We start from the raw sequence: 26,703 nt of genomic DNA on the forward strand, positions 1-26,703 counted from the left end.
GAGAAATACCTTGACTTTACAGAAAATTAAGGATAGTTAATTTTGCAACTCAATTCAATTAAAATATTATAGTAATACATTTATGACCAAAGTGATCAGGGTCAAAAAATAACCAAAGGATAATGGTTTTCAAGTTAAAAACTTGAAATATAATGGACTTAGAAAATATTGGAGTCAGGTAAGTTTGCTTCTAATTCAGATTTGTTAAACTTCTTATGTCAGTAGCCCACATCTCTTGTAACTCATTCACTCTACCTGCATATCTATTCACCCCAAACAACCTATTCTTTCAACAATAAAAAATTATAGTTGCACCTAGTCATTTACAATATAAGAAAACAAAGAAAAGAATTCTCATCACTCCCCTGTCTGCACGCTGTCTAATCCCTTTGGTCCCAAATATTCCATCTCAAAGGTTTAAAGAGACATTTTGTGATATATCGCAGACACTATTAAAGCATTTACCTTTTCTGGAACCACACTTTTGCCATCCCATGCATAACCTCTCTTGGTGAAATAGTTCACGGTGGCAAACTCAATCAGAGCAGAGAACACGAAGGCGTAGCACACTGCAATGAACCAATCCATAGCTGTGGCATAAGCCACCTTAGGAAGGGAATTTCTGGCACTTATACTTAAAGTTGTCATGGTCAGCACAGTTGTCACTCCTGTAGTAAAGAGATTAAGTAAATAGGTGGGTCCCTACTGTGAAACTTTACCACCAGAGGTCATCTTACTTGAGCAAAGGCAAACCAATAGCACCATGCACAAAATGTGGTTTTTCATTCATCTCATTTTGGTTTGGGATGAGTCCTATTTTAACCCCAGTGTAGTTTGTCATTCATGATGCGGCAGTGCAAAAGGGACATCTTGGAGGGAAAAACCACTCTTCTTTTGGAAAGATATTAATAAGATCATGAACTTTTAAATGGGTAACTTGGATGAGATAAGGAATGAGCTTCCTCTTTGTACCCAACTCTTGCAATAAAAAATCATAGATTGCCATTCCCTCTGGTCTACAAGAAATATCTAGATCCTAAGTCTTGCATAACGTTCTTTGTTCCAAATGTAGAAACCAGAAACTCAATGATTTCTAGATAATTGATAGGTAAATAAACAATTTCAGGATGATAATTTGCCATGTCATTAACTCTTCTTTCATACTGTTTTGTCTAATTCTAAAACAGCTGCCCACTTGAAGTTCTGGGACTGGTGTGTGTGTGTGTGTGTGTGTGTGTGTGTGTCTGTGACAGTTTGTCAGATTCAAATGTCTATGATCTTTTCGTTTCTGCAAATGCTGCTTCATTTTCCCTACTCTGTAACATCAGCCCTACTGATTAAAATGACCTATACTCAAGGTCAAAACACTTTTCAAGTTGGTCCCTTTTACTTTACGTAGGCAATTAGATGAGTTGATATGTGAAAAATGGTATACTTATTAACAAATCAATACTATTAATGTTAGCCTACAATATGCATTACACAGTAGGTACAATGTAGTTAGTATAATGCTATGAGATTTCTTTAAGTCATTTGAAAATGTTTACAGAACAATTGACAGTTACCCAGTCAGAGAGCATTAAGACACATGCGATGAAAATAATCCTGGCCTCTTTTCATGACTAGTCCCACCCTTACCACTTATTAGGTTTGTGGCCTGAGCTAAGTGAGTTAATTGACAGGGACTTCAGTCTTCCTGTGTGTACAAAAGAGGAATTGCTCTTCATTCTCTTTACTACCTACTTAGCAGTGTTGAAATTCTCAGAGAGGGCCATTTCTTCCCAATCACCTAAATGATTATTTAGAGGATTACTTGTAAAAATATAGAATAGTATTTCAAAGATTATAAATTACTATTACTATGGAAGGTATTCTCATTCCACAAGTCTAAAACTCCAATCTGTAGTTCCTCCTTCTGATTAATTTTAGGAAATCAGCGGATCCCACAGTTGATGGGTGGTTAGTTTTTGTAAGCTGCTTTAAACCAACCAGTATTTTCTTGTTTTCCATGAATTTCAAGGTAGGTGTTCTCTGTAACTACTTTAGGAAGTGATATGATTAATAAGAAATACTATGAAAATTTTTATTAAATTTTATTGTATAAGTTATATATATATATATATATGTTTGGTTCAGGGTTGTAGGAAATAAATCCACTTAGGAGCTTTGGAAACTTTACAGAAATTCTGGGTCAATATCCATATTATGTAATTAGCAAACAGTTTAAAGAATATCGGTTGGAAAACTTCCCTCAAATTTACATATCAATATTAACTAGAGCAAATAGCAAAGTAATTAAAAGTCAGTATTTGGGGAACAGAGCAACCCAGTTTAAATCCCAGTTCTGTAATTGCTGAATGACCTTGGGAAAATTGCCTCACAATCATGACCTTCTAGTTTTTTTTAATTTGTTTAACATTTTTCCTGGCTAATTGATTTTTTTAAGTCTATCTCAGAGAGATATTATTAAGAGAATAAAATATTCTCTATTAAATAAGAGAATAAAATTACTTGTTTAGTACTTGAGTGTCCATCCTTTTGCTTGCCTTAGCTGCATTACATGAAGAGGACTTATTTTGGGCCACATTAAAATTTATAATATAGTTAGTATATACTTTAACTTATTTCAACATCATAAATTATTTCATATCATAACACAAGCTCAAGTTTAATAATTAAATAAGAAAACTTCAGTGTCTGCTTAATAAAAATAAAGGCCTACTTCACAGGCCCACAAGCCTGGATGTGTTGAAATATTATTCCTGGCAATGGCTGCATTTTACTAGCCAAGTTGCATAAGTGCATGTAATGTCTATTACACTTGGGTTTCGATTCATTTGACAGTCCTAGGCAGCACTGTACTGCAACCTCCCCTACACGACATTCTGTTGTTGCCTACATAGTCTGTGCCAGAGCACCATGCAATCGAGTCACAAAACCATTACCAAAATCACTTAATGATGTTAAAAGTGTGTCATCTTGTGAAGCTGCATTACCAGCTCTCCATGGCTACATGGAGTCCACAGGAAGCAGGTCATATGGGCCTGGTTTACTACTTATCATGAGAGTTACAAAAGGCAAAGCAAATGTCTGCTATTATTGAAAATTTCAGTATCCTTTTGGATAAATCTCTACTATGATGAACTCTACTGTTTAAATAGTTTGGCTTCTGTAGGCAGCTGTCAGAAGTCATTTGACGATGGACATGCTCAGACAAATACATCCATAATCCAAGAGCAGTTGAGATGAGCATGTTGCTGGAAGGAGCAATATACTTACTGCCCTAGCGAAAGGGAAAGGAACCAATTGAATTCTAAGTACTAGGCCTGATACATATTTTTCTCATTTGATTCTTAAAACAACACTACTTCACTTTCCTTGTACTCTCACTTGACAGGCAACTGAAGGTTAGAAAGAGAAAATAGACTGGCCGAAGTGATGCAGCTGGTACGTGGTGACACTGAACCTAAAACTTAGCAGCAATTACAAAACAACACAGCCTGTAATAAGAGAGAGCACAATAAACCAAGAATATGATGTTTTCAGTCATAAAATAGGCTTCAAAGTTGTAAGGCTTTTTACTCAGCAGCATAAGGTCTGAACCCATGGCATTTCCAAAATAAACCTGGATAATTGTGTCTTTTACAAATAAATATGTGAATGTTATTTCTAAACATAAACTGTTATGGAATACAACTTGTGTTTGATCATTTTTATTTTTCTTTTGGTGTTTTTTAAATACCAGCAATCCTCTCAGGCATCTATGGCACTCAGAGAAATGTGCTGACTGAAGACTACAAGGAATTGAAACATGTGTACTAAATAAATGTTAAAAGGCTAAAGGTCTAGGGAAATTGTATTTGCAATTTTATCGAACTTAAACATTAGAAATATATAACTTGATACACAGAAATACTTGCCACCGCTGTTTACAGATATATAGTTATGTTCACCAAAAGGGCATGAGTCAACTGAGATTTGAGGTGGTTGAAAATGTTAAGAGCAATGTTTTGGACTTCTAAATCTTTCTGAAATACTTTGGAGACTTTCCAAACAGAAAGGGTAGGAATTGTTAGAGCTAAAAGGGGGAAAAGTTATCTTAAAAAATTTTTGGTTTTCACCATAGTGCTGCACTCTTCCCAAATTCAAGTAAGGCAAACTATAGATAATAAATACACTCTTGTGTTCTGATTTGCTTTTTATTTCCTGGTGAGTAAAAACCTCATCCTCTCAAGGGGCCAGTCTTTAGTGGCTTCAATTTTTGTTAATATTGACAAATGGTCATAAAGAAAAATGAGCTTGAAATGAACTCTCTTACTCTGCAGCTGAAAATCATCTTGCATCTTAATTTAGCTGTGTGCTTAGGCTATTGTCAGAGCACAGGTTTCATGGTTTCCAAGCTGAGACCATTTGCTAAGTTCAGAGGGAAAAAAATAAAAACACTTTTCTGGACATTTGTAGCAAACTTTTCCTTTTTTTTTTTTTTCCTGAGACAACCAGTTTTTCGTACTGTGCACATATGGAAGATATAGTGGGAATTTCTGCACCTTAATAAACTTCAATTTAGATTATAAACTTATTGCTTTTGATTCAGTGGCATAAGGTCTGGACCATAGCAAGTGCCTACCTGCCATTTCCAAAATAAACCTCCATAACTGTGTCTTTTACAAATAAATAAGTGAATGTTATTTCTAAATGAATGGCTGGCCATCAACCTTGTTCCATACTTGGCTCTGCACCATGTTTAAGGGCACAGTCTCCAGATCTAAGCACCTGGGCCTCACTCCTCACCCCTCTGCCTAATACCTTCTGACCTTGGACAGGTTGCTTGTCTCATGTTTCTTTGCTTTCATGTTTATAAAATGGTGCTAATGGCACTATGGAGGATGTTTTAGTGTTATGTAAGGTAATATAGGCTAATTACATTGAACGTGTCTTCTATAAAAAGACTCAATAAATATTCTGTATGGTAGATATGATTATTCAATTCCAAGCTTCAGAATATCACCTTCATGAAGGGAGTAGTCCATGTGCAGTTAACTACTACCTTCTGTTCCTAGGCTACAGCAGTGGCTCATAGTAGGTTTCAAATAAAAATTCACTGACTGAATGAGGTCATATGTTTATTGTAGTGAAATTCTGTGTTTTCATCAGTCTGAAAAGTACAATGGCGGGTACACCTGGAGGCAGTCAGAAATAGCCTTTCTATGAAATATAAACTCCAAAATAATACATGAGGAGGTGGGTTTTTCCTTTAGAAAAGATTATTTCCTTTTAAATAGTTCTCTATTAGATTGCCTTAACTTAAATATTTAAATTACTTAAAATAGTTATAAAAATGTATTTGTAATTCTTCAGAAGTGCGGGTGAAGGGAGGTGTCCCTCTGCTGATGTGTGGCCCTTGATGAGCTCTCCCTACCTAAGGAAATTCTGATTTTGTATATGTAAGGAATGCATTCTAATAATATTTTCTAAGATTCTCAAAAAAATACTGCTATACGTCATGCTCTATAAATGTCTATTTTAAGGTTTCTGTGTATGAGCTTTTAATCTGACATGATGCTTATTTTGCTTGCTTCATGGCTGCTTTGCTATCTCAAAATATGAAATCAAATGTCCATTAATCCCACCCATTTGCATGCACTAATGCAGCTTGCTTGTTATTTAAAGATAGTATTTTGTTTTACATGCCACAATAGCTATGGCAATTCCTTGAACCTTTCTGTTGTACTAACTTCAGATTTGCATGTGGGCTGACTTTTTTTTCATTCTCTCTGCAGGGTCACAGACTTTCGCATGAAGATCTCGAGTGACACTTACCAAAGACAGTTCTTGCTGGTACAGATTCTCTGTTGAGCCAGAAGGAGACTTGTGAGAGAATAACTGTCATTATGCATGGCAGGTATGTTTGAATCACAAAATAGCCAATCTTTCTCTTTAAGTGGAAGTGAGTAGTCATAACAACGTATTCTCCTGGAGGGTAAAGCAGACAGTAAGCTTGAACAATTTGACCTTGAAAAGATATTATTTCTGAGGTTTTCTATTAGCAGCAAAGTCCTGGAACATCCTTCTTTCTTCAGGTGCAGTCCAGCCCCTAGAGAGAAAAGCTTTTACCCAAGAAAGATAAGAAACATTTTCTAACACACACCAAAATGGCTCTCAGGATAAGAGGTACTAGATATTCTTACTACTAAATGCTGCTGCATCATACATTCAAATGACAAATCTGAGCATATATTCATATTTTCCAAATGACTTGAGTGATTAAGAAGGCAGTGTGCTGGATTCCATGACCTACATGGATATACTACAGACACACTAGATCTCCATCCAGTCTGACCACTGCAAAACAGATTCAGGATGTTTACTGGTCTTTGGTGTGCAAGTAGGGACAGCTAGATTCTAGCTCCAACACTTCTTTGAACTTCAAATGAGAAATTTAGCTTGATCTGATCTACAAAATGAGAAATTGCCTAGAATCCATTTTTTCACGTAATTTATTTCCCAGAACCATCCGGTAAGTTTTTAAAGGGTGCAATTTTTCAAATCCCACCCAGAATACAAATTATTCTTTGAATTGCCAAGGAAATCTGCATTTATATTCATTTTTTCTTTTTAAAAATTTTTGGCTGCAATTGTAGAAGTTAAACTTCCTGCCTCACACAAGATAGAAAAGTACTCTACCACTATCACAGGGCTACATACCCCAGCCCTGTAAGTTCACTTCATGGTCTTTCTCTACTCCAACTCCTGGCTTCATTTCGAGATGTGAAGCAGTAGATACACAACCCAAATGACAGAAGAAGGCTTTTATTTTTCTTCATACTGTATTTTTTCAATTACAAATCTTAGAAGATTTAGCCTGATTCACTCAGGAGATATGCTTCACTATCTGTGGGTGGGTAAGGGAAAGTAGGTATGTTCTCCATAAAACAGGATTACCCTATTTAGAACATTTCTCCACCTTTTCCTTCTTTCCCCCTTCAAACTTCACTGTCCTTGACTTATCATTTTTATCTCAAGCCAGGGACATCTGACTTCAGTCCCTATAATGTGACTACAACAGCAACTCAGGCCCCCTTGATCTCCATAACCAAACCCTGTATCTCAATTTGGCTGCTCACCTTCACAGCATTGAATGAATAATGACTGTTCCGACTATTCCTGCTGTTTTGGAGGGTGGGGGCAGTGTTAGGTATAAACCCAGGGCCTCTCCTTACTGAGTCTCACTCCTATTTCTTTCTTTTCTTTTTTCCCTTCCTTCCTTCCTTCCTTCTTTCTTTCTTTCTTTCTTTCTTTCTTTCTTTCTTTCTTTCTTTCTTTCTTTTTTTCTTTCTTTCTTTCCTTCTTTATCTTGTAATTTGCAACTTAGCCCAGGCTAGACACAAATTTTTGGTCCTCCTGCCTTACTCTCCCTTGATGTTGGGATTTTATGGATGAGTACCAGTACTCCCAGGCCCTAACTTCCTTTTCCTTTTTTTTTCTTAATTACTTTTTTTTTTTTAGTAGTAGTACTGGGGAATGAACCCAGGGCCTTCCCCCTGAAGTACATACCCAACCTCTTTTTATTTATTTATTTATTATTATTTTCAAACAGAATTTTGTAAAGTAAGTGAGATATGGTGCTATCCACAGCTTTCATCCTGATTATGCAGGTGTATAGACAGCGACTAAATGCACATCATAAGCAACCTGGTCCTCAAAATAGAGAGTCGTATTTTAGATCTAAGCTAGAATTGCTGAATTTCCAAACTTAGACCAGACAGTATCTGTCTAACAGATGTTTATTTTTCAGTGGTAGTATCAACTAAGTTTAAAATTCGGAGAGCTAACTTTTCCTAACAAGAATGAACAGCACAGAGTCAGGAGTGGCTGCACATACCTGTATTTTTGGTACTCTGGAAGGCTGAGGCAGAAGGACTGCAAGTTTAGCCTGGGCAATTGAGCGACTTAGTGAGATTCTATCTCAAAAGTAAAAATTTCTAAAAAAGGAGCTGGGTAGTTAGCGTTTGTCTATTTACTCAGGATAAAAAAACCTGGACTTGACCCTTAGACACTAGACGGTGATTTAGAAAGAGAAAGAAAAGCAACCATAGTTGATCACCAAATTTCAGTTACATGTGTGCATGACATGAACTACATGAAACTGCCACCTCCTCTCTGTCACCCTTTTCCTCCTCTTCCTTTCCTGTTCTCTATCTTCATCCTCTTATCCCTCTCTTTTCTCTACTCCCCCTCTTTTTTTTTCTTTCTTTTTCTTCTTCTCCTTCTTTTCTGTGTTGCCCAGACTAATCTCAAACTTGCTTTGTGGCCCAGGCTGGGTTCATATTCACAATTGTCCTGCCTCAGCCTCCCTCTGTGTTTTGCAGAGGCAGGCATGTGCCACCGTACCTGGCAATCTTCTGTTTCTTATCTCACGTTCACTGCCCTTCTTTCTTTGGAGATTTATTACAACGATCTTTTAAGCCCTTTCAGTTATATCTTACCTCTAATTTTGCCCTAAATTTTAATGTAGAATGAACTTATTACATATATGAAAAATGTCACAGATTTTCTTACTTAAAAATACATTAACGGATTCCCATTATGGTGGCTAATCCTCATCATCAACATAGCTGGGCAAAGAGAGGCCTAGAAAATTGCTTCAGCACGCTTCCGTGAGGTTTCCTCTAGAGACCATCTCGTGGGGGGCAGTTCACTGAGGGAGGTGGATGCCCCCGACTGTGAGTGGCACCATCCACTGGGCCCAGATGGGTCACAGAGCAGAAGGGGGAGCCTTTCCTGTCCAAGGACCCATGCTTGATTCTTCTCAAGACCTGTTTTTGCGGTGCCATCTTCACAGACACGAGCCTCCAAGCTCTTTGGCTTTTCAGCATAGACTTCCTTCCATCAGCAGCTCTCCGGGGAGCTTCCAGGGATTTGTCCTGAGATGGAGACTGCATCCATGTTCTCCTATTCTCAAGATTCCAGCCTCTTGGCCTGAGAGGCTTTGTTCTGTCACAGGTTATGTACCATGATCATCTACTTACTACAGGCCCCAAAGCAATAGTCACCTGACCATGAAACTCCTAAAACCTGGAGACAAAATAACTCTTTCCCCTTTAAGGGGTTTATCCCTTTGAAGTATTTTGTCACAGCAACAAAAAGATGTCTGTCACATCCATGATCTACATCAAGTTTCTCAATCTCAGGCCGTTAGCATGTTGGACTGGATAATGGCTTGTAGAGGGTTGTCCTGTGGAGTGTTTCATATGTAAGTACATCTCTGGCCTCTATTCATGAGGTGCCAGTAGCTAATAATTCCTCCTTCTCCGGGGTAATAGTAAAAGCTGTCTATAAGCCAGGCATGACAGTACACACTTGCGATCCCAGCACTCTGGGAGGCTGAGGCCAGAGGACAACAAGTTTGAGCCTAGGCAATTGAGCAAGATTCTATCTTAAAATTTAAAAATAAGAAAAGGACTGGGGTTTAGTTCAGTGTGAAGGCCCTAGGTTCAATCCCCAGTACCTCAAAAATAAACAAACAGCTCCCCATGTAGACAATAATGAGAAAATGTCCCAACTGGTGTTCAAGACTTGCCACTTGCCATTTCTTTTTTGTTTGTTTGTTTTTGTTTAAATTCTTTTACTGGTACATTTTAGGTATATAATACATTTACATTTATTATTGGGTATTTGTACCTGTACATGATGTCTCTTGGTTCTTATTTTTCCCCTATTCCCTGTCCTCCCTTCACCACCTCCACCCTTCCCTATTTACAAAGACTTTGTTTCCATTTTTTCCTTTTCTCATAATTTTTCTTTGCCCTTCTTTCCTTTCCCCTTCCCCTCCCACTTCCCCCACCCCTTTGGACCTTTTCTTCCTATTTTAAATTATCAGTTATGCATTTTAATCATTTTAATCCTTATTTATACTTTGCCATTTCTAATATGCACTGCATTCTCATATGTATCCATAGATTTTCATGTCTCAGTATCTTGTCCCAGAAAATTCTATTTGATATCTATGGCTGAATATTTGGTTCATCTATAGGTGGGGCCCAGCTCAGATACTAATTCCTCAGTGGAATAGAAAAAAATACCCTAAGGAGAAAGTGTATTAACCATGGAAATAAATACACTTTCGTTTAAAATTTAGATCTACTTTCTTGTTCTGTAGCTTTGGGCAACTTATGTAATCTCCCTTATATTTAGTTTTCTCTTCTATAAAATAGTACAAAATGTATTATGGCAGAATGAAGATGAATGACTTGCATGAAGATGACACTATATGTGAGTGTTAAAATGTATTTTCTAGTTTTTGTATTTTCTTCACTCTGCTCCCTGATCAAGATTGATGAGAATATAGGAAGAAGAAATACATTCACTCTTTACATAAATAATCATCCATGCTTTATTAATATTGCTAATGATAATACTGGCCACTTATTGAGCACTTACTAAGTTCATTAAGCTTTATAGCTCTTGTTTATATTTATAATTTCTCATAGTTTACATTGTAGTTATTTATGGATTTTATATTGGTCACACTAACTGTGGAGAGAAATAGGCATTTGGATATAGCATAGCCTTATATAGCTTCAGTATTCAACATCTGTCTTTGGTGAAAATGGAGCCTCAAGGTAGCTCAATAAAAACAAAAAACACAAGCACCTCTCTTTTGAAGAGCAAACAAAATGTTAAGTAATTAACTTATTAATTTCTTTTGGTGATGTCTCCAAGGTCATTTGAAAGGGATTGAAGCCATCCAAATTTGAGGGAAAATGCAGGAAATCCAGTTATCCCAAAGCTCTCCTAAAATATACCTGTGTGGACAAAGCCATGTTACATTTCCACCATCCCAGGGATGCACATTATTATTCCTAACCATGCATTCAATTGTGGCCTGCAAAATGTCATCAGCTCAAAGAAAAAATTTCTAGCTTTTCTATATCAGGAAGATGAGTGTCTACATATATTCCATTATCTTTTGTTGTTTGCAATGTGACATTTTTGCAAAGATTCTGAAAAGAATATGATTTTTAGACATCTGAAGAGCTATTATTGGATGTTATATTTATTTTATGAGCAATTTCTTTCCCTAACCTATTAGTGAAAGAATAGAACTTCCAATGTTTTGAAACCATCTTCCTAAATTAAATGCAATCTAAGAAGTTTGGCACAAAAGTTTTACATAAGAGACAGAAAGGTCAACAACATCAGAATCAAGCTGTAATAATTTAAAAATAAAAGAAAAACACAACCAAAAAGCCCTAGTTTCTTACATTGGATTGAAAGTGAGTCTAGACACCAAGTACTTAAGCACTAAGCATGTCAATCTCTTTTCCTCTAATTCAAGAGTCTAGAAGAATTATAATTCAAATATCCTTCTATATTATGTAGCCCCAAAGGAAGCTTGTAAATTATATGTGACAATATTTCTGATACTATAATATAAAATTAAGGAGAATGGAGGAAAAGAAACAGAAATATATTTTTACAAAACAACATTAAATGTTTGTCGGCGGGTACTTCTAATCTCGGCTTGCTCAACAATTAATTTCTGGGAGGTAAATACCTTGCTCATTTCATTTTGCTTCAAGTTACTGATTTGTCCAATTAATATGAGAGTATTCAACTCTCCTGGGATGCTTTGAAGGTAAAATTACATAATTAATGTAAAAATTTTTTTAAAAAATCTGAATATCATGCAGATATATAGTATAAATTTAGAACAGAGAAACCTGTCTTCTCTTTCAAGTTCAAGAAAATAAGCCTTCAGAGCCAGGGACTTAACTCAGTGGTTCCGGTGCCTGCCGCACAAGTGCAAGGTCCAGAGTTTGATACCCGATACCAAAAAAAAAGAAAAAAAAAAAAAGAGAAAATAAGCCTTTAGACATTCAATGAAATTTTATTGAACATCGATTTTATGTGAAGCTATGATGTTCCTTCCCTCTTTTTTTTTTTTTTTTTTTTTCAGCACTGGGGATTAAACCCAGGGCTTCCTGCTGAGCTACAGCCCCAGCCCTTTTTTATTTTTTACTCTGAGACAGGGCCTTGCTGAGTTGTTAAATTGCTCAGGCTGGGCTTGAGGTTACTATCTTCCTGCATCAATTCCCTAGAGTGCTGGAGTTACAAACACATGCTGCTATACCCAGCTTATTACAAATGTTTTTTTGTTTTCTTTGTTTTCAATTTTTTTATTCATTACGTTTATCTTTACATTTTAGGTATACAATATGATGACATTCATTATTGGGAATTTATACCTGTACATGATATATCTTGGTTCTTATTTTTTTCCCCATTCCCCTGCCCTCCCTTCAACCCCTCCATCCCTCTCTATTTACAGACTTTTTTTTCCATATTTTCCTTTTCTCTTATTTATTCCTTTCCTTTCTTTCCTTTCCACTACCCCTCCCATCTCCCCTTCCCCTTTGGACCTTTTCTTGCTATTTCACATTATCTATTATACATTCTGATCCTTACTGACACTTTCAGTTTCACACCAGAGAAACTATTCAGTATTTACACATGTGTGTCCTATTTATTTCTTTTAAGAGTATTGCCTCATTGTGCATCCATTTAGCTATAAATGTCTCTAGTATCTCATTCTTTATGGCTGAGTAGTACTCCATTTTATAAAAAAACACATCTTCTTTATCCAGTCTCCAGTCGATGGGCAATTGGGCTGTTTTCAAGTTTTAGCTATTACAAACTGTGTCGCTATAAACATGGGTGCACATATATCGCTGTGGTATGGTTCTTTTAATTCTTTTGGGAAGATACCCAGCAGGGGAATAGCTGGGTCAAATGGGACCTCTAATCCTAGTTTTTTGAAGTATCTCTATATTTATTTCCACAGTGGTTTCACCAGTCTGCACTCCCACCAACAATGGAGAAGGGTTCCTTTTTCCCCACAACCCCACCAGCATTTGTTAGAATGGCTACTTCTTCCAAATCTTAAAGATTTCAATGTTTTCTATTGCATGACCATTTAAAAATAAATGATATATTAAAATGGTGGTGGTATTTTACTGTTTTGAAAATACTGAACTAGTAATAAGGAGATAAAACTATACTTCTAGATTACTTGGCCTTTCTGAACTTGTTCCTTCATTTGAAATATGAAAAAGTTGATGAGACAACCACAAATGTCTTTTTCACCATTTCTGCCCTTCTATGTTTATAAATATTTCTCTAAAGACCGTGTACTGGGGTTTATAAATGGGTGTGCACTAAATCTCTTTTGATGAATGTTGATCATGACTGTTGCTTCATGATCAAAGAAGACACTTAATTTCCTCATTATTTGACCTTTCAGAGTCATCTTTAAATCTGCTCACCCAGAGAAACCTTTGCATTCTAGATAATAGAATTCTACAGTTTATCTTCATCATCTGTTCTAAGGATTAATGATAGTTGGCTAAGGAGACATCTTAGTTCCCAAATTAATCTAAATTTTCTGTGATCCCTTTTGGTTTGGAAATTATGAGAATTTCTAGTCATCACAGTGTATTTTAAGAATGTGGCATGCTATTACATTCTCATTATTTTCTGAACCCTGATATCATTCCTATGCCTAAGGACCAGTTTAAGTATTCTACTTTTCTGCATAAGTCATATCTCGTGCCCTTTAATCACTGTTTTAATTTTTCCACACACTCTCCTTAAAGAGTTGCTTAGCAAGCATCATGTGATGGAAGGGACAGGCTGTAGATCCAAAGAGCCTTTCTGTATACTTGGAGAAGCTTTGTGCCATCACATGGTTCTCTTGTACTTGATCCGTCATCATCACTAACAGTAATGCTTGGTATTTACTGCACAGTTCTAAGAAAACTAGATCCACTTCTAAGCAGTAACATACACTTTCTCATATCAGTATCACAGAAACTCATGAAATAGATACATGAATCAAATGAACAGACACATGCAAAGAGATGCCAAAGGTAACACAATAAGTGATAAAGCCACCATCTCCAGGCTGTACATTCTTAATAATTTTGTCTTCTCATCTCACATGTCTGTGTTGACTGTTAGTGGTCTGCTATATGGTTGAGAGCATGTACTCCACGGTCAGGCTACTCACCACATTCCATTTCTGCCTCTTCCCAGCTGTGTGACCTTAGAAAACCAAATAAGCCTCCCTGGACATGGAAGTAACAATAATATACAAATTCTTTGTGAGGATCTAAGATTAAAATAGTGCCAGTAATATGAGATAGTTATCTCATGCAGCCATGAGATTTTTTTAGGGCAAGGGCTCTTTGTCTTTCTTCTCTCTTATCTAGACCCATCACAGTGTTTGACAGGGTAAATGAACAAATGATTAAAGGAATAAGTGGGAAAGTGAATGAATAACAGAGACTTAGATTGGATTTGAAATCAATGAGAATTTATCCTTCCCATGCACTTATAACAGTTTAGCTCTGCTGGGTGAAAAAGTGCACTTCAAACTAAGCACTATAACTAATTTTCTTTCTCTAAATGTGATGTCAGACTCCACGAAAGGGATTATGTCTCTAAATGTGTTTACACTGAATTAAAAATTCCCAATATTGTGTTGAGATCCCCATTGTTTTCTCTGATGGCACTGAAATGACCTAGGTATTTTGACTGGACACAGGTCGCTAGGATTACATTTGTGTGTTCAGATGTGTGTTGGTGGCAGGCAAGTAGCTCAACTACTTTTAACCTTGTAACAGGTGATTGACAGTCTCCCCAGTGAGATCTCACCATTCTCCTTGTGAGTGCACCCTGCAGCCATCATTCTCTTGTCTTCTGGCAGAAATAAGGGAGTAATTGCCTTCAGGGTCATTTATCTTAATGTTTCCAGGTTCCACCAAGAGATGCGAAATAGAGACTTGAAGACCTAACTCAAGGTCTTATAGTGACATGGTCAAGGTTATTAGGGCCAGAACTTGAGTTCAGCTTTCCTCCTCTAAGCCATCTTCCAGACTTGTATATACTACTGCATACATAATACTGCATTTGAGTTGTTTTCTGGATGCCCTGCAACTTCTATGCTAGCAATAATGGGTGGAGTATTCCTTGAGCAAACAGTATGTGTCTGTTATTCTGAATGTCCTGGGCCTTGAACAGTGGTTATTTGTCCTCTAAGCATTGTACACTAACTAGAAGGAGAAGAAGAAGAAGAAGGAGAAGGAGAAGGAGAAGGAGAAGGAGAAGGAGAAGGAGAAGGAGAAGGAGAAGGAGAAGGAGAAGGAGAAGGAGAAGGAGAAGGAGAAGGAGAAGGAGAAGGAGAAGGAGAAGGAGAAGGAGAAGGAGAAGGAGAAGAAGAAGAAGAGAAAATCCACCTCCTGAAGCAGTCCTTCCTCAGCTATCCTAATTTATATTCATTTATTTATTGCATTAATTCAAAATATTTATTCAGTTCCTCCTATGTCTCAGGTACTACAGAAAATAATAGAGATACAGAAGACAGACTCACAAAAATGTTAATCACAGCCCTTACGATCCATTTGGATAATTACAGTTTATATGTTCTTCTGCTCTTATTTTGAATTCTATGAAAGCAAGGTCTGAACCTTGTCTATCACTGAATCTCTGGTGCCTGTCATAATATCCAGTTTATAATAGCATTCAATTTTTAAGAAGTAAGCACAGATTATTTTAGTATCTTTTTCAACAAAGCACATTGCGAGAAAGAAAACTCTTCAGCACTTTTCTCGTTTAGGATGTTTTCAGGACTAACAACAGCCACTTTGAGGACTTACTTATAGCATTTTGCAATACTTAGGATAGGGCCAGGGATTTGGCTTAGTGGTTCTGCCACTTGCCTTGCAAGTGCAAAGACCTGCGTTCGATCCCTGGTACCAAAGAAAAAACAACACTTAGGATAGTTTATTTTTAATGTAAAACTATAGCATTCCCATTCTATAGATGAGACCAAGGCTTCCATTTGAATAAATGACTTACCTAAAGTCACAAGGTTGCTAAGTGAGAGAGCTAGCCCTGAGTGTACAACTTTCTCACCGCAAAGCCCATGACCTTTCCACTACTCCACTTGCATTTCTAAGGGAAAAGGTAAGGATCAGTCTTCTCCATTGTTTAAAACAAGGCACATGAGTATTTAAGTTTCTAAGGTAGTTAAGGATATCTTTAAATAAGAAAAAGACAGATCTTGCTAAGGAGAACTAATCCAATATTGATAGTAATAGAATTAACCTATTATTTGAAGGTTCTAGAATTATGAGTGTTCAAATTATGAGCTTTGAAATCTAAAGAAGAAGGTTTTTTCAGAGGAAAATTGTATCAGTGTTCTTACATAGTACTAAAGTATCTTTCTTTAGAAATCACAAATGAAAGTGAACTAAACTGAAGTTTTATAAGACATCTTTAAAAATATTTAAAAATATTCAATATTGTAGTAATTCAACATATTTTAAAATTTTGGGCTTCGTGGGGGGGCATGAGTTTTTCTAATTGTATGTCCACATTTTCTCATAATTATTTGGCTTGATTCTGATATTTGAATTAATACAAAATGGTGATTTGCATAAATAAAACATTATTATTTGAAACTACTTTGAAATCTCAGGTCCATGTTTTTACAGCATCTAGTGTGGTTCTGAGAATGGGATTAGTGAATGAGTTACAACGCAGAAACGTGTAACACTTCATCTACTTTTAATTCCAAACTGGAGTGACCAGTTACATGGCTTCATCTCTACTGGCATTCAATATGGAAGATGCTTGGGTGGAGGTTTGTACAAACCGACATGTAGAACAAATTGGCTTTATGATGCCCCATGTATAATGGTTGCTGTCACAAGTGCACCAAGATTCATTAATTTAACATTTATTTAAATTTTTTATGGCCAAGAAATGTGCTACCTAATCTTCATGGGTTTAATTTGATTCCTTCCAGTGACACTGCACAGTAATGGCAATCACTGACAAAGTGGAGAAGTAAAAACTTAACCCAGATATTCCCCGCAAGGATTCACATGCCTGCCTTCTGTGCTACATTGGCCACATAGAACTAGATCCCTACTTTTGTAGAAACAGAAGCCAAAAGGCATTACATGACAGGTCCAACATTGCAGCTCAACAGATCCTGTTTGGTGCAATTTTCTCTCTCTTCTGCTTGTGCTACTGGAAGAGTCACTGAGGCCTCACATTGTCACAATATATTTTTCTATTATTTTTTTCATATTTGGATTGATCCAGAGATGCTTACCTGTGCTGGACTGAACAATCCCAGAGTCTACTGTTTGTCCAAGAAGATCATACTGGTTTAAGCGTGACCCATCTTCTGCTACAACCACTGAGCGTGCTGGCTCTCGGGTCCACTCATAAACAACTTCTGCTCTCGTGTAAGCATCTAAAAAGAAAGAGTGGGAAATTATGTGTATTTGGCCTCTTTGATTCTCCTAAGTTTTTGATGTGCTGTATCAGCTTCATGTTTCCTATCTCATGATTTCAGAGGGCAAGGGAGAAAACAAAAGCCCATATTCCTCAGTTTTGAAATACCAAAGTACATGTTTCCTGATTCTTTTAGTCATTTTTTTCACCCTTCCAATGAATGATGAATAGGGATCTACAAAGGCAAAGTACCGTGCCAGGTCTACAGTAATGAACATAACAAAAAAGCTGCTGATTGCAAGGGATATACATTGTAGTGGTAGGGACAAAAGCAGATAAGCCAACAAATGTATAATTTAATATAATATTAAGTGCAATAAAATCATACATTAATCAGTAGGAGATAGAGAATGAAGGGTGTGGGGGGTCACTTTAGGTGAGGAAAGGGACCTAGAGTGTCTCTGAGAAGGTGACATACAAATGCACGACAAAGAAAGGAAGAATGAGCTAAACGGAGAAGAGCTTGCTCAGCAGACAAACTAGCAAAGTTTTTCTTTTATTGTGGGTAAAAGATTAATTAATATGAGAGCTTGGCACAGTGGTACACCCCTATAATCTCAGCACTCAGGAGGCTGAGGCAAGAGGATTGCTGTGGGTTTGAGGGCCAGCCTGAACTACATAGCAAGACCCTATCTTAAAAAAATTTTTTTTAAAACTTAACTTGAGGAAGACCAATGTGTCTCCTCTGAAGGGCATGAGAGATGAAATGAGATTAAAGTTAATAGCCTGGGTCCATATTATGTCAAGCCAAGGGAACTTTATGGTAAATATGAAAAGTAATCCTAGAAATTTTGCTGCACAGCCACTTGCAGGGAAAGTCTGACTTTACTCCCTTTATATTGATTTTCTTTTTATTCATCTTTACATCATTATCATGATGATGAATGGCATTATATACCTCTTCTCATTTTCATTTGCCATGTTTCTTTTAACCTAGCCATCTTCTATATAAGAAGTTTGATCATAAATGTTTAATCTATGCAGATGGAGGAGGAAGATACAGGGTGAGCGAGAAAGAGAAGAAAAAAGAAATTCTATAGCTTTTCTGGCTTCTGGTCCCAGGGTAACCACTTTGAATAGGTAGAAATGATGATATATACTCTCCTCTGTTTAGATATAAAGTAATGTTCAAAATTGAGGGAATATCCCATTAGAAAAAGTAAGTTGCTTCCAGGGTGTGTAATGGGAGGGCAAAAGGTGGCCTGACTATAGGAGCCAGCCTCACTGGCCAGTGGCCAACTTCTTCAGTAGAAACAATGGGCACAGTGCCCAGGATCCACATACTTTTGGAAGGATATGAAAATGTTTTAATTTTTTTAAATCAGGAGATAAAACAAAAATAAACTATCTTGAATTATACTCATCTTCATACCGACCTAGTCATAACATACAGATTTTTTTTTTTTTGGTACCAGGGATCGAACTCAGGTCCTTGTGCTTGTGTAGCAGGCAGCAAAACCACTAAACTAAATCCCCAGTCCTTTTTTTTTTGTTCTCGTTTTTTTTCTTTTGGTACCAGGGATCGAACTTGGGACCTTGTGCTTACAGGGCAGGCGGCAGAAGCACTGAGCTAAATTCCAGGCCTCATAACATATAGATTTAAAGGAATGGTTCCCAAATGCAAAAATATCTATGGCCTACAAAAGCTATCATGTGGTCTTGTCTGACCCAATGCTCACCTCTAGGTGACCAGGCTTGAGAGCTGTGCCCAAATTTATATTTGTAGAATCTAAAATATTGTGAGTTATACAATTATGGTTCTTACATGAAAATGGGGTTGCCTAAAAATGATGTAAGTCATGATCCTCAGTCTCTAAATTAAGCTTGCTAAAATCTTCTTTTGGAAGATGGTATATTTTCCTCAAAAAGCAACTGAAAGATGACAACTGTATCACCTGCATGGTCTTTGGGTTAACTGTTCCTATGCAGAGGTCTTTATCCCTAACCAGCAGAAAGTAATGTAGCACTGACAGTTAGAGCCGAATGGAGAGGTAAGAAAAACATCTGCTTTACCGAGTTCTGTGCTCATCAATGTATGGATGGGGATGATTTGGAAGCTCCATAAACATTTGTTGCAGAGTGTCCCACTGTATTTTGGGAAACCACTCTTGCCTACCTTCTTTCCATATACTGTAGTAAGATATTCAGCCTAAATATGGGTCAAAGGATTTTTGTTCACTTTCTTCACCTTTGACATATGTGGATTAAGCCAAGTTAGAGAAAAGACCAGAGGACGAATGGACTGCGCCACTCATAACCCGTCACTTTGTTTCTCACTGAGCAGGACCTGCTGAGCCTGTGTTTCCATGGCCAGTCTTCCCTGTTTGTTTAATTCCCCACTGATCTTATGCTTATGTAAAGCATAAACACTGGGAAAGCATGCAAAACCTGATTACTGTAATCTTTAAAAAATTAATAAATATTTATTACACACATACTTTGTATTACTTTTGACACCAGGAAAAGCCGAGTGAAATTTATCCTGGTCTCACGAAGGTTACAGTCTTCAGATGATAAAAAGTATTCACCAATAAGTAAAACTAATCATTAATGCCACAATAAGCAATAAAAAATGGCAGTGGGCTGAAGGAAGGCTAGTGGGGAGCTGATGATGTAGCTCTCTGGTTGGGCACCCAACTGTCCTGTGCAAGGCCTGGGTTCAATCCCCGGCACAGCATTAAAAGAAGAAGGAGGAGGAAAAGGAAAAAGGGAGAGGACTGTAGGGGCAAATGCCTACGAAGTCAGCAGCGGAGGCCCTAGGAGTTGTCATGTATGTGGAGATGTGGAGACAGAAGAACCCAAGCACACTCCACACCAAGGGCACAGTGACCCTGGCAGAGAAAAGAGCACATGCAGAGGCCCTGCATGGAAAATGGCTCTCATTATTGCTTGAATTCCAGTTTTCCTGTTCCAGACTATTAACTTTCCACTCACAACCTGTTTCTTCCCAAAATACCTCTAATATTCTTCAGGTTACAAAGATGAAAATAGTTTCTTTCTAAAGTCCTTTGCTAATAGCATTTGCAGTGTGATATACACTTGATTCATGAAACATGAATAGATTCCTGCTAGGGTTTTAGAAAAAGCTTTTGTCTTTTTTATATAAGTATGACCTCTTTCTCTCTCTCTCTTTTCCCCCACCAATTTTTCCCATTCTTGATGAAAGTAGATGCAATGGTTGGAGTTTTAGCAGCCATCTTGTGATGGGAAAGAACATCTAAAGGTTACAGCTAGGCTTAGGATATCTTAAAATTTCAGTTTTGATAAGGATATCTTAAAACAGCAACATTGTTAAGATACCACACTATCCAACGATCACTTATCATCCTACATCTAATATGAAAATATAAACCCTTCTCTGTATCAGCTGTCCTTACTAAAGAAATAAATACCAAATAATATGAAAAATACATAATCTCTTGTCTAGATTAGGGGAATTTTAAAGGTAAATAAAAGGACTATTAATAATTATTCCAGGATATTTGGAATAAATCAGTGCTGTTTCAGGCAAAATATGATATGTGATCTTCCCACAAGGCTACAATATAAATGAGATTAGCTTATAAGCATATAAACATTTAACATATTACCTAGCCTGTAAATAACACATATTGTGTGCTATTGTTGTTATCAATGGAGCTGGTTTTCAAGAAGAAATGTAATAGTCTATAAAGTAAAATGTACATTAAAATGAGAAAGGCTGGGAAGAAGGAAGTTATCACCAAAGGCCTATTTAGGCGACAGTTTTTGGTGTAGTTTACCCTTGAGTTTCAGTACAGAATGAGATTTCAAAATAGAGAACGTTGTCTCTCCAAGACTAGAAAGCTAGGAAGCTGCTAGAAGCTGCTGGAAGCTGCTACGAAGACAAGGCCCTCTGTTATTTTCTTTGCTTGCTCTCTTCCTACAGTACCACTATTTTTCTTCTATGAATCATATCTTCACCAAAATAGTTGCTCAGACGGGATGTCTAGTGAGAACAGAAAGCTGGTTAGGTAGTCTGGGAGCTGACTCAGTCCTGGTATGTGAGTCCCCTGCAGGATACACAGAACTCATTATTCCCACTTATTTCAAGCATGTATGCTGGACAGATGCAGAAAGACAGTAAGGAGACCAGAGAACCCAGCTCCGAGGCCTGCTGTTCCCTTGCCTCCCCCAAGGGGCACCTGAATATTTTCAAACAGGAGAAACCCAAAAATTTACTATAAAGGAAATTTATCTAGGATATCATCAAAAGCATAAATATGTTCACAAACTCCACAGGACATCCCAACTCATCTAGAAATCTTTTATGAGTACAAGGAGGGTGAATTCTTTTCTAGAAACTTCCCTAAGATTAAGGTTTTATTATTAAGAAACATCTACTTACTGTCCTTTGCCACCTACCAATGTTTCCATCTGGGAAACAGGTTGAATTATTCTTAAGATCAAACAATGTCAGTAACAATTTAAGATAAACAAAATAATCTTCATTTATTTGCAGGGAAAGGTGTTTTCTGTTATTTTATGAAAAAATAAGACAAAATTTCATAACAAAATAATAACAGAATAACAATGGTATCCATGTGGTATAGGCATCCGTAGTATACTCCTTTTTCTATGGATACAATTTTAACAAAGATAGAATTCTTCCACTAAATGGCTCGATACATGCTTTCTGTTCTAGTAGATAAATAATAACCCTTTTCCTGAAATAATATTCAAAAGTTAAGTCAAGGATTACTACTTATAGGAAGCCTTTGCAATATATTGCTATTTGAATTTTCTTGATGTCTTTGTATCTGACAGACTTCACTAATTGGAGGTCTCTTTTCAATGTCTTAGATCCCTCTTAAGAATAAGAAAAATAAATTTACTCACAGCTTCCAAATTTTAGCGGACAGGCGTGGGCATCCATAGGGAAGTCCTCCAAATGCATTGGGCATTCGGCTCTCACTGTCAGTCTTATTAAGGGAAATATAGAATACAAACAAAAACTGTAAATTAGACACTTGCTGATCATCAGAGTGGGATGTTATTAAATATAGCAAATATATTAACAAGGCAGGAGAGGCGTAAGTTCCAAAGCTACGCTGAGTTCTTAAGCAAATGATCGCAAAATAATTATTTACAACAATGACTGAATTCTATCCATTTTGTGTTTTTTTTTTCTGAGAAAATAGGCAACATTTTGTTGTATCTAGTGGGCAAGTATCACTAACATTTTCCAGAACAAACACCATCTACAATCTACCTTTCCACAAATCTAGTTTATAATTAAACTAGATTTAAGCAAGTAATTCCCTTATCAGGGCAGGAATATGCTAACTACCCTGATTTCATCATTACACAATGTATACAAGCACTGAAACATCACATCAAATATCCAACATATATAAAATTATCATATGTCAAGGGGAAGTAAAATGGAGCAGGATGTGGTATGTACCTGTACCAATTCCCCCATGATAAATGTATTTGTTATGAATCAGAAATATATACTAATAGCAAAAGGAAAAAGTACATACATAAGTGCAAATTCATCTTTGGTAGAGAAGACATTATAGTAAGGATAAAAAAATAAATTATCTTTTCCTAAGGGGCAAAGGGGAAGGGGAAATGGGAGGGGTAGGGGAAAGGAAAGAAGGGAATGGAATTAATATGAGAAAATGGAAAAATGGAAATAAAATCTTTGTAAATAGGGAGGGATAGAGGGGTTGAAGGGAGGGCTGGGCAAGGGTGAAAAATAAGAACCAAGAGAGATTATGTAAAGGTGCAATTTTCCAATGATGAATGTCATTATATTGTATACCTAAAATGTACCAATGATTAGAATGAATAATCGATAATGCAAAATAGGAAGAAAAGGTCCAAAGGGGTAGGGGTAGTGGGAGGGGCAGGGGAAAGGAAAGAAGGGAAAGGAAAAATGATGAGAAATGGAAAAGATGGAAATAAAGTCTTTGTAAGTAGGGAAGGGTGGAGGGGGTGAAGGAAGGGCTAGGAATGGGGAAAAAATAAGAACCAAGATGCATTATGTAAAGGTACAAGTTCCCAATGAGAAATGTAATTGTGTTGTATACCTAAAATGTATCAATAAAAGAATTTAAGTAATAAAAAAATTATCTTTTCCTAAATGCAGCTCTCTGTCTCCTTCCCTAAACTAGCACTGAAGGAATAAGACAAAGAAGGAACAGACAAAGGAGGAGAGTCCTAAAGCTTCATGAGACTGAGACTAGCAGAAAGTCTCCTTGAGAATTTGTATTGATATTATTATTTTCCAACCATTTATTACCGTTTACCAACCCGTGGCCTAGTTAAGCCAGGACTCTACTGGGCTCCTTGTTAGTGCCTAAGATTTTCTGGGAATTTGAGTTCTGTTCTTAATTTTTAAAAAGAACTGTTAAGAAAGTAATTCACTGAAATGTTTGCTCTCAGTTTGTAGAATTGTGAAGGAATTTATATTCATTTCTTTTAAATGATTTCTAGCAAGGTTTTCATTACTCATTAAGTAGCTTAAAAACATGGTACGAGGGTTTTATAGCCAGTAAAATCAAGTGATTATAATACTGATTAAGGAAATATAAAATCTATAGGTTAATGATTAAATTGCATTTTTTTTGTACTGGGGCCTGAACTCGGAACCTTGTGCTTGTGAGGCAGGTGGCAGAACCACTGAGCTAAATCTCTTGCCCTTAAATTGGATTCTTAAGTGTGTTAAAATAATAACACATCAACAAAAATAGTGAGAAATTTCAAACAATGAAGGTATAGGTTACTTATTTATGAAGAACTTTACATTTATCTGAAAACTTAATTGGTAAACTATTCAGGATAAGCAAATCCCTCCCAGAAAATCACCACTTGGGAGTTACACAGACTGGATTTAGGCTCAAAGAAAAATGTAAGATTTTTTTAACTTGAGAAAATTATTTCAAATTTCAAACACATTTAGATCATGCTTGAATTACCTAGTGAGGTCTCAACAAATGTATCCACTAGTCCTCTATTTTATTTCTTCTTTAGCTCAGATATTTTTTCTTATTCTTTAAGTAGTATTACACTTTGACTAGTATAGTCCAATTTCTAATGGAGATTCTCTCTTTCTCTCTCTCTCTCTCTCTCTCTCTCTCTCTCTCTCTCTCTGGGATGCTTGAGTTTGAAAAGATAGTCATTTTGGCAGCTTTTACCCAAGGCAAAATACCACTCTATTCCCATGGGAAATACAGCCTACCAAATTGAGATTTTTCTCTTTATTACCTTTTCATATAAAGGGAATAATTGAACAGTCTGGATTACCAAGTGTTGGCCAGATTTGCAAATTCTAACAAGTCATCTGAGAATGAAATATTGGGGCCCTCCAGAATGAGAATTGGATATTTCAAATTTTCTTATGAGCTAAGAATATCTTTAATTACCTATTCTCGAAATTTTTCAAAATTCTTTTTTGTTTTATGGTGCCTTCAATTAACCCAATGGATATTGAGCACTTATTAGATGCTAAATTTTGCAGGCATCTTGAAAAGGAATAAAGGTTCATAAACCAAAAAATACACACAGTTTTCAGATTAAGCCAAATTTAAGAATATATGGCTAACAATACCATTAATGAATCCATATACTTCTTCACACACATATTCCACTGTGAGTCTGTTTTCTTTTCAGAATTTTATGATTTCCCATATCTTCTGGCTTCTGTTACTTCAATTTTAGTAGAAGTATTTGAGGATATACCACATCTGATAGCTTTTAGCAATTTAATTTAGACTTTTCTGGATATTAGGAGCATATAAAGTTTATAGTGGAGAGAATAGGTTCTACATATTGAATTAGAGCAGGTTGGAGAGATATATTTTTCTATATTGTATTTATTAATATATGTAAATGCTTTTTGTTTTTATAGTCATTTTACTGATCATTTTAATGCTTGCATAATATTTAAACATATTAAGATTTTTGTAGCAGAATAATTTCTTATGATTGAAAAACTGGAATAACAGGACACCTAGTGTCCCACCAGGGTCCATCAGCTTGATGCCTGCCTTTATGTAGAAGAGAAAGTACAAGAGCTGGGTGAACAGAAATGCAACTGTGCTTACCGCATGGTGTAGAGTAAGGTGCCGTCCTCTGTGATCCGCAGCAGCTTATTGGGCATTGTCATATTATGAGCCACAGACTTCTTTCCATTGTGAAAAAAGGTATCTGGAGTCCAGATCTTACTTGCCATTAGGTTGTTTAGCCGGAGAACTGTCATGGGTCCTTTAAATTTTAATCTTTCATCTTTCCAACTTTGACGGAAAAACACATCTATTGTATACTCCTAGGTAATTTTGGAAAATGGCAAAGAGTTCACTGTGATTTATTTTGTAATTCAAATATCTCACAGATAATGCATAATTTTTCTAATTTTGGAAGCAAAATGCGAGCTAGGTATGCTTCCAGAAGTATATTAATGTCAGGAGAATCACCTGTTTGTGTAATATTTAAAAATAACAAACCACAATGCCAACATATTTCTTTGGTGGAAACGTGTTTTATCCTTAGTTAAGTGGAAGGAAGATAAGAGCATCATGCTCCCTCCTCTATAACAACACTAGAAGAAGTAGACTATATTACAATTTAAAAAGCAAACTATGTATAGGAAAATATTTAAATCTGCTAACTCCAGCCATAAAGATAAAGCACAGTTTTAGAGAATCTCCCAGGGTCTCTGAAAACCTCCCAGCACAACCAAGTCAAACATAAGTCTACATAGGTGTGAAAATTCTCTCTTCTTTTTGACTAAGTAAATAATTTTTTCAAGATAAGGTATGTAGACTTCCAATTCTATGAAATTAAGATTATGAAAATGAATAATCCATGTTCAGTGGTAATTTGGATTCACCCCCACCCCCAAAAGGGGAAAAATGCAGAGTATATGGGTGTGTATGAGTGTGTGCATAAGTCATGTGAGAAGTGTGAAAAGTTCATAATCATTCACAGCCAAGGAATCTATTTGATTAAACACAGCATTCCTTATGGTAATACCCAGAGATCTACTAATCTGAAAACGAGCAATATGACTTATCAGCTCCTAAAATTGAAAAGGGTAATATTCATCTTCATTGCGGTGCTTGCTACGCTGGCACTCAATTTGGAACTCAACGGTTTGAAATAAAGATCACCACGTCCTCCATTAATCTTAGCATGCTCGAAACTAGAAGGAAGACTAACTTGAAAACACCATACTACATTTTGCTAATCCTCTAAGGCACACTGCATCTGAAAGCATCTACTTTTTAAATCTTTAGGACATATAAAATAAACAACCTCTGCTTTTAGGTATTTTATGCACAAATTTAAGTACCTGTCCTCTAGGATTTA

At 36.5% G+C, this 26,703-nt stretch overlaps 1 protein-coding gene across 2 annotated transcripts in view; it reads right to left on the reverse strand.

The window, feature by feature from the left end:
• Positions 1-26,703, reverse strand: part of Gabra1 (gamma-aminobutyric acid type A receptor subunit alpha1) — a 55,230-nt gene that overhangs the window by 4,049 nt on the left and 24,478 nt on the right. For both annotated transcript variants that reach the window (XM_004836431.4, XM_004836430.4), the window contains 5 exons: positions 25,440-25,660; positions 22,225-22,307; positions 17,183-17,326; positions 5,821-5,973; positions 466-668 (listed from right to left, as the gene is read on the reverse strand). In XM_004836431.4, the coding sequence (XP_004836488.1) occupies positions 466-668; positions 5,821-5,973; positions 17,183-17,326; positions 22,225-22,307; positions 25,440-25,660 (804 nt within the window). The remainder of the gene's footprint in view (positions 1-465; positions 669-5,820; positions 5,974-17,182; positions 17,327-22,224; positions 22,308-25,439; positions 25,661-26,703) is intronic.

This window comes from Heterocephalus glaber, unplaced genomic scaffold (assembly GCF_053883595.1).
Source record: "Heterocephalus glaber isolate CG9 unplaced genomic scaffold, H.glaber_assembly_v1.0 deba00001606, whole genome shotgun sequence".
Lineage (NCBI taxonomy): Eukaryota > Metazoa > Chordata > Mammalia > Rodentia > Bathyergidae > Heterocephalus > Heterocephalus glaber.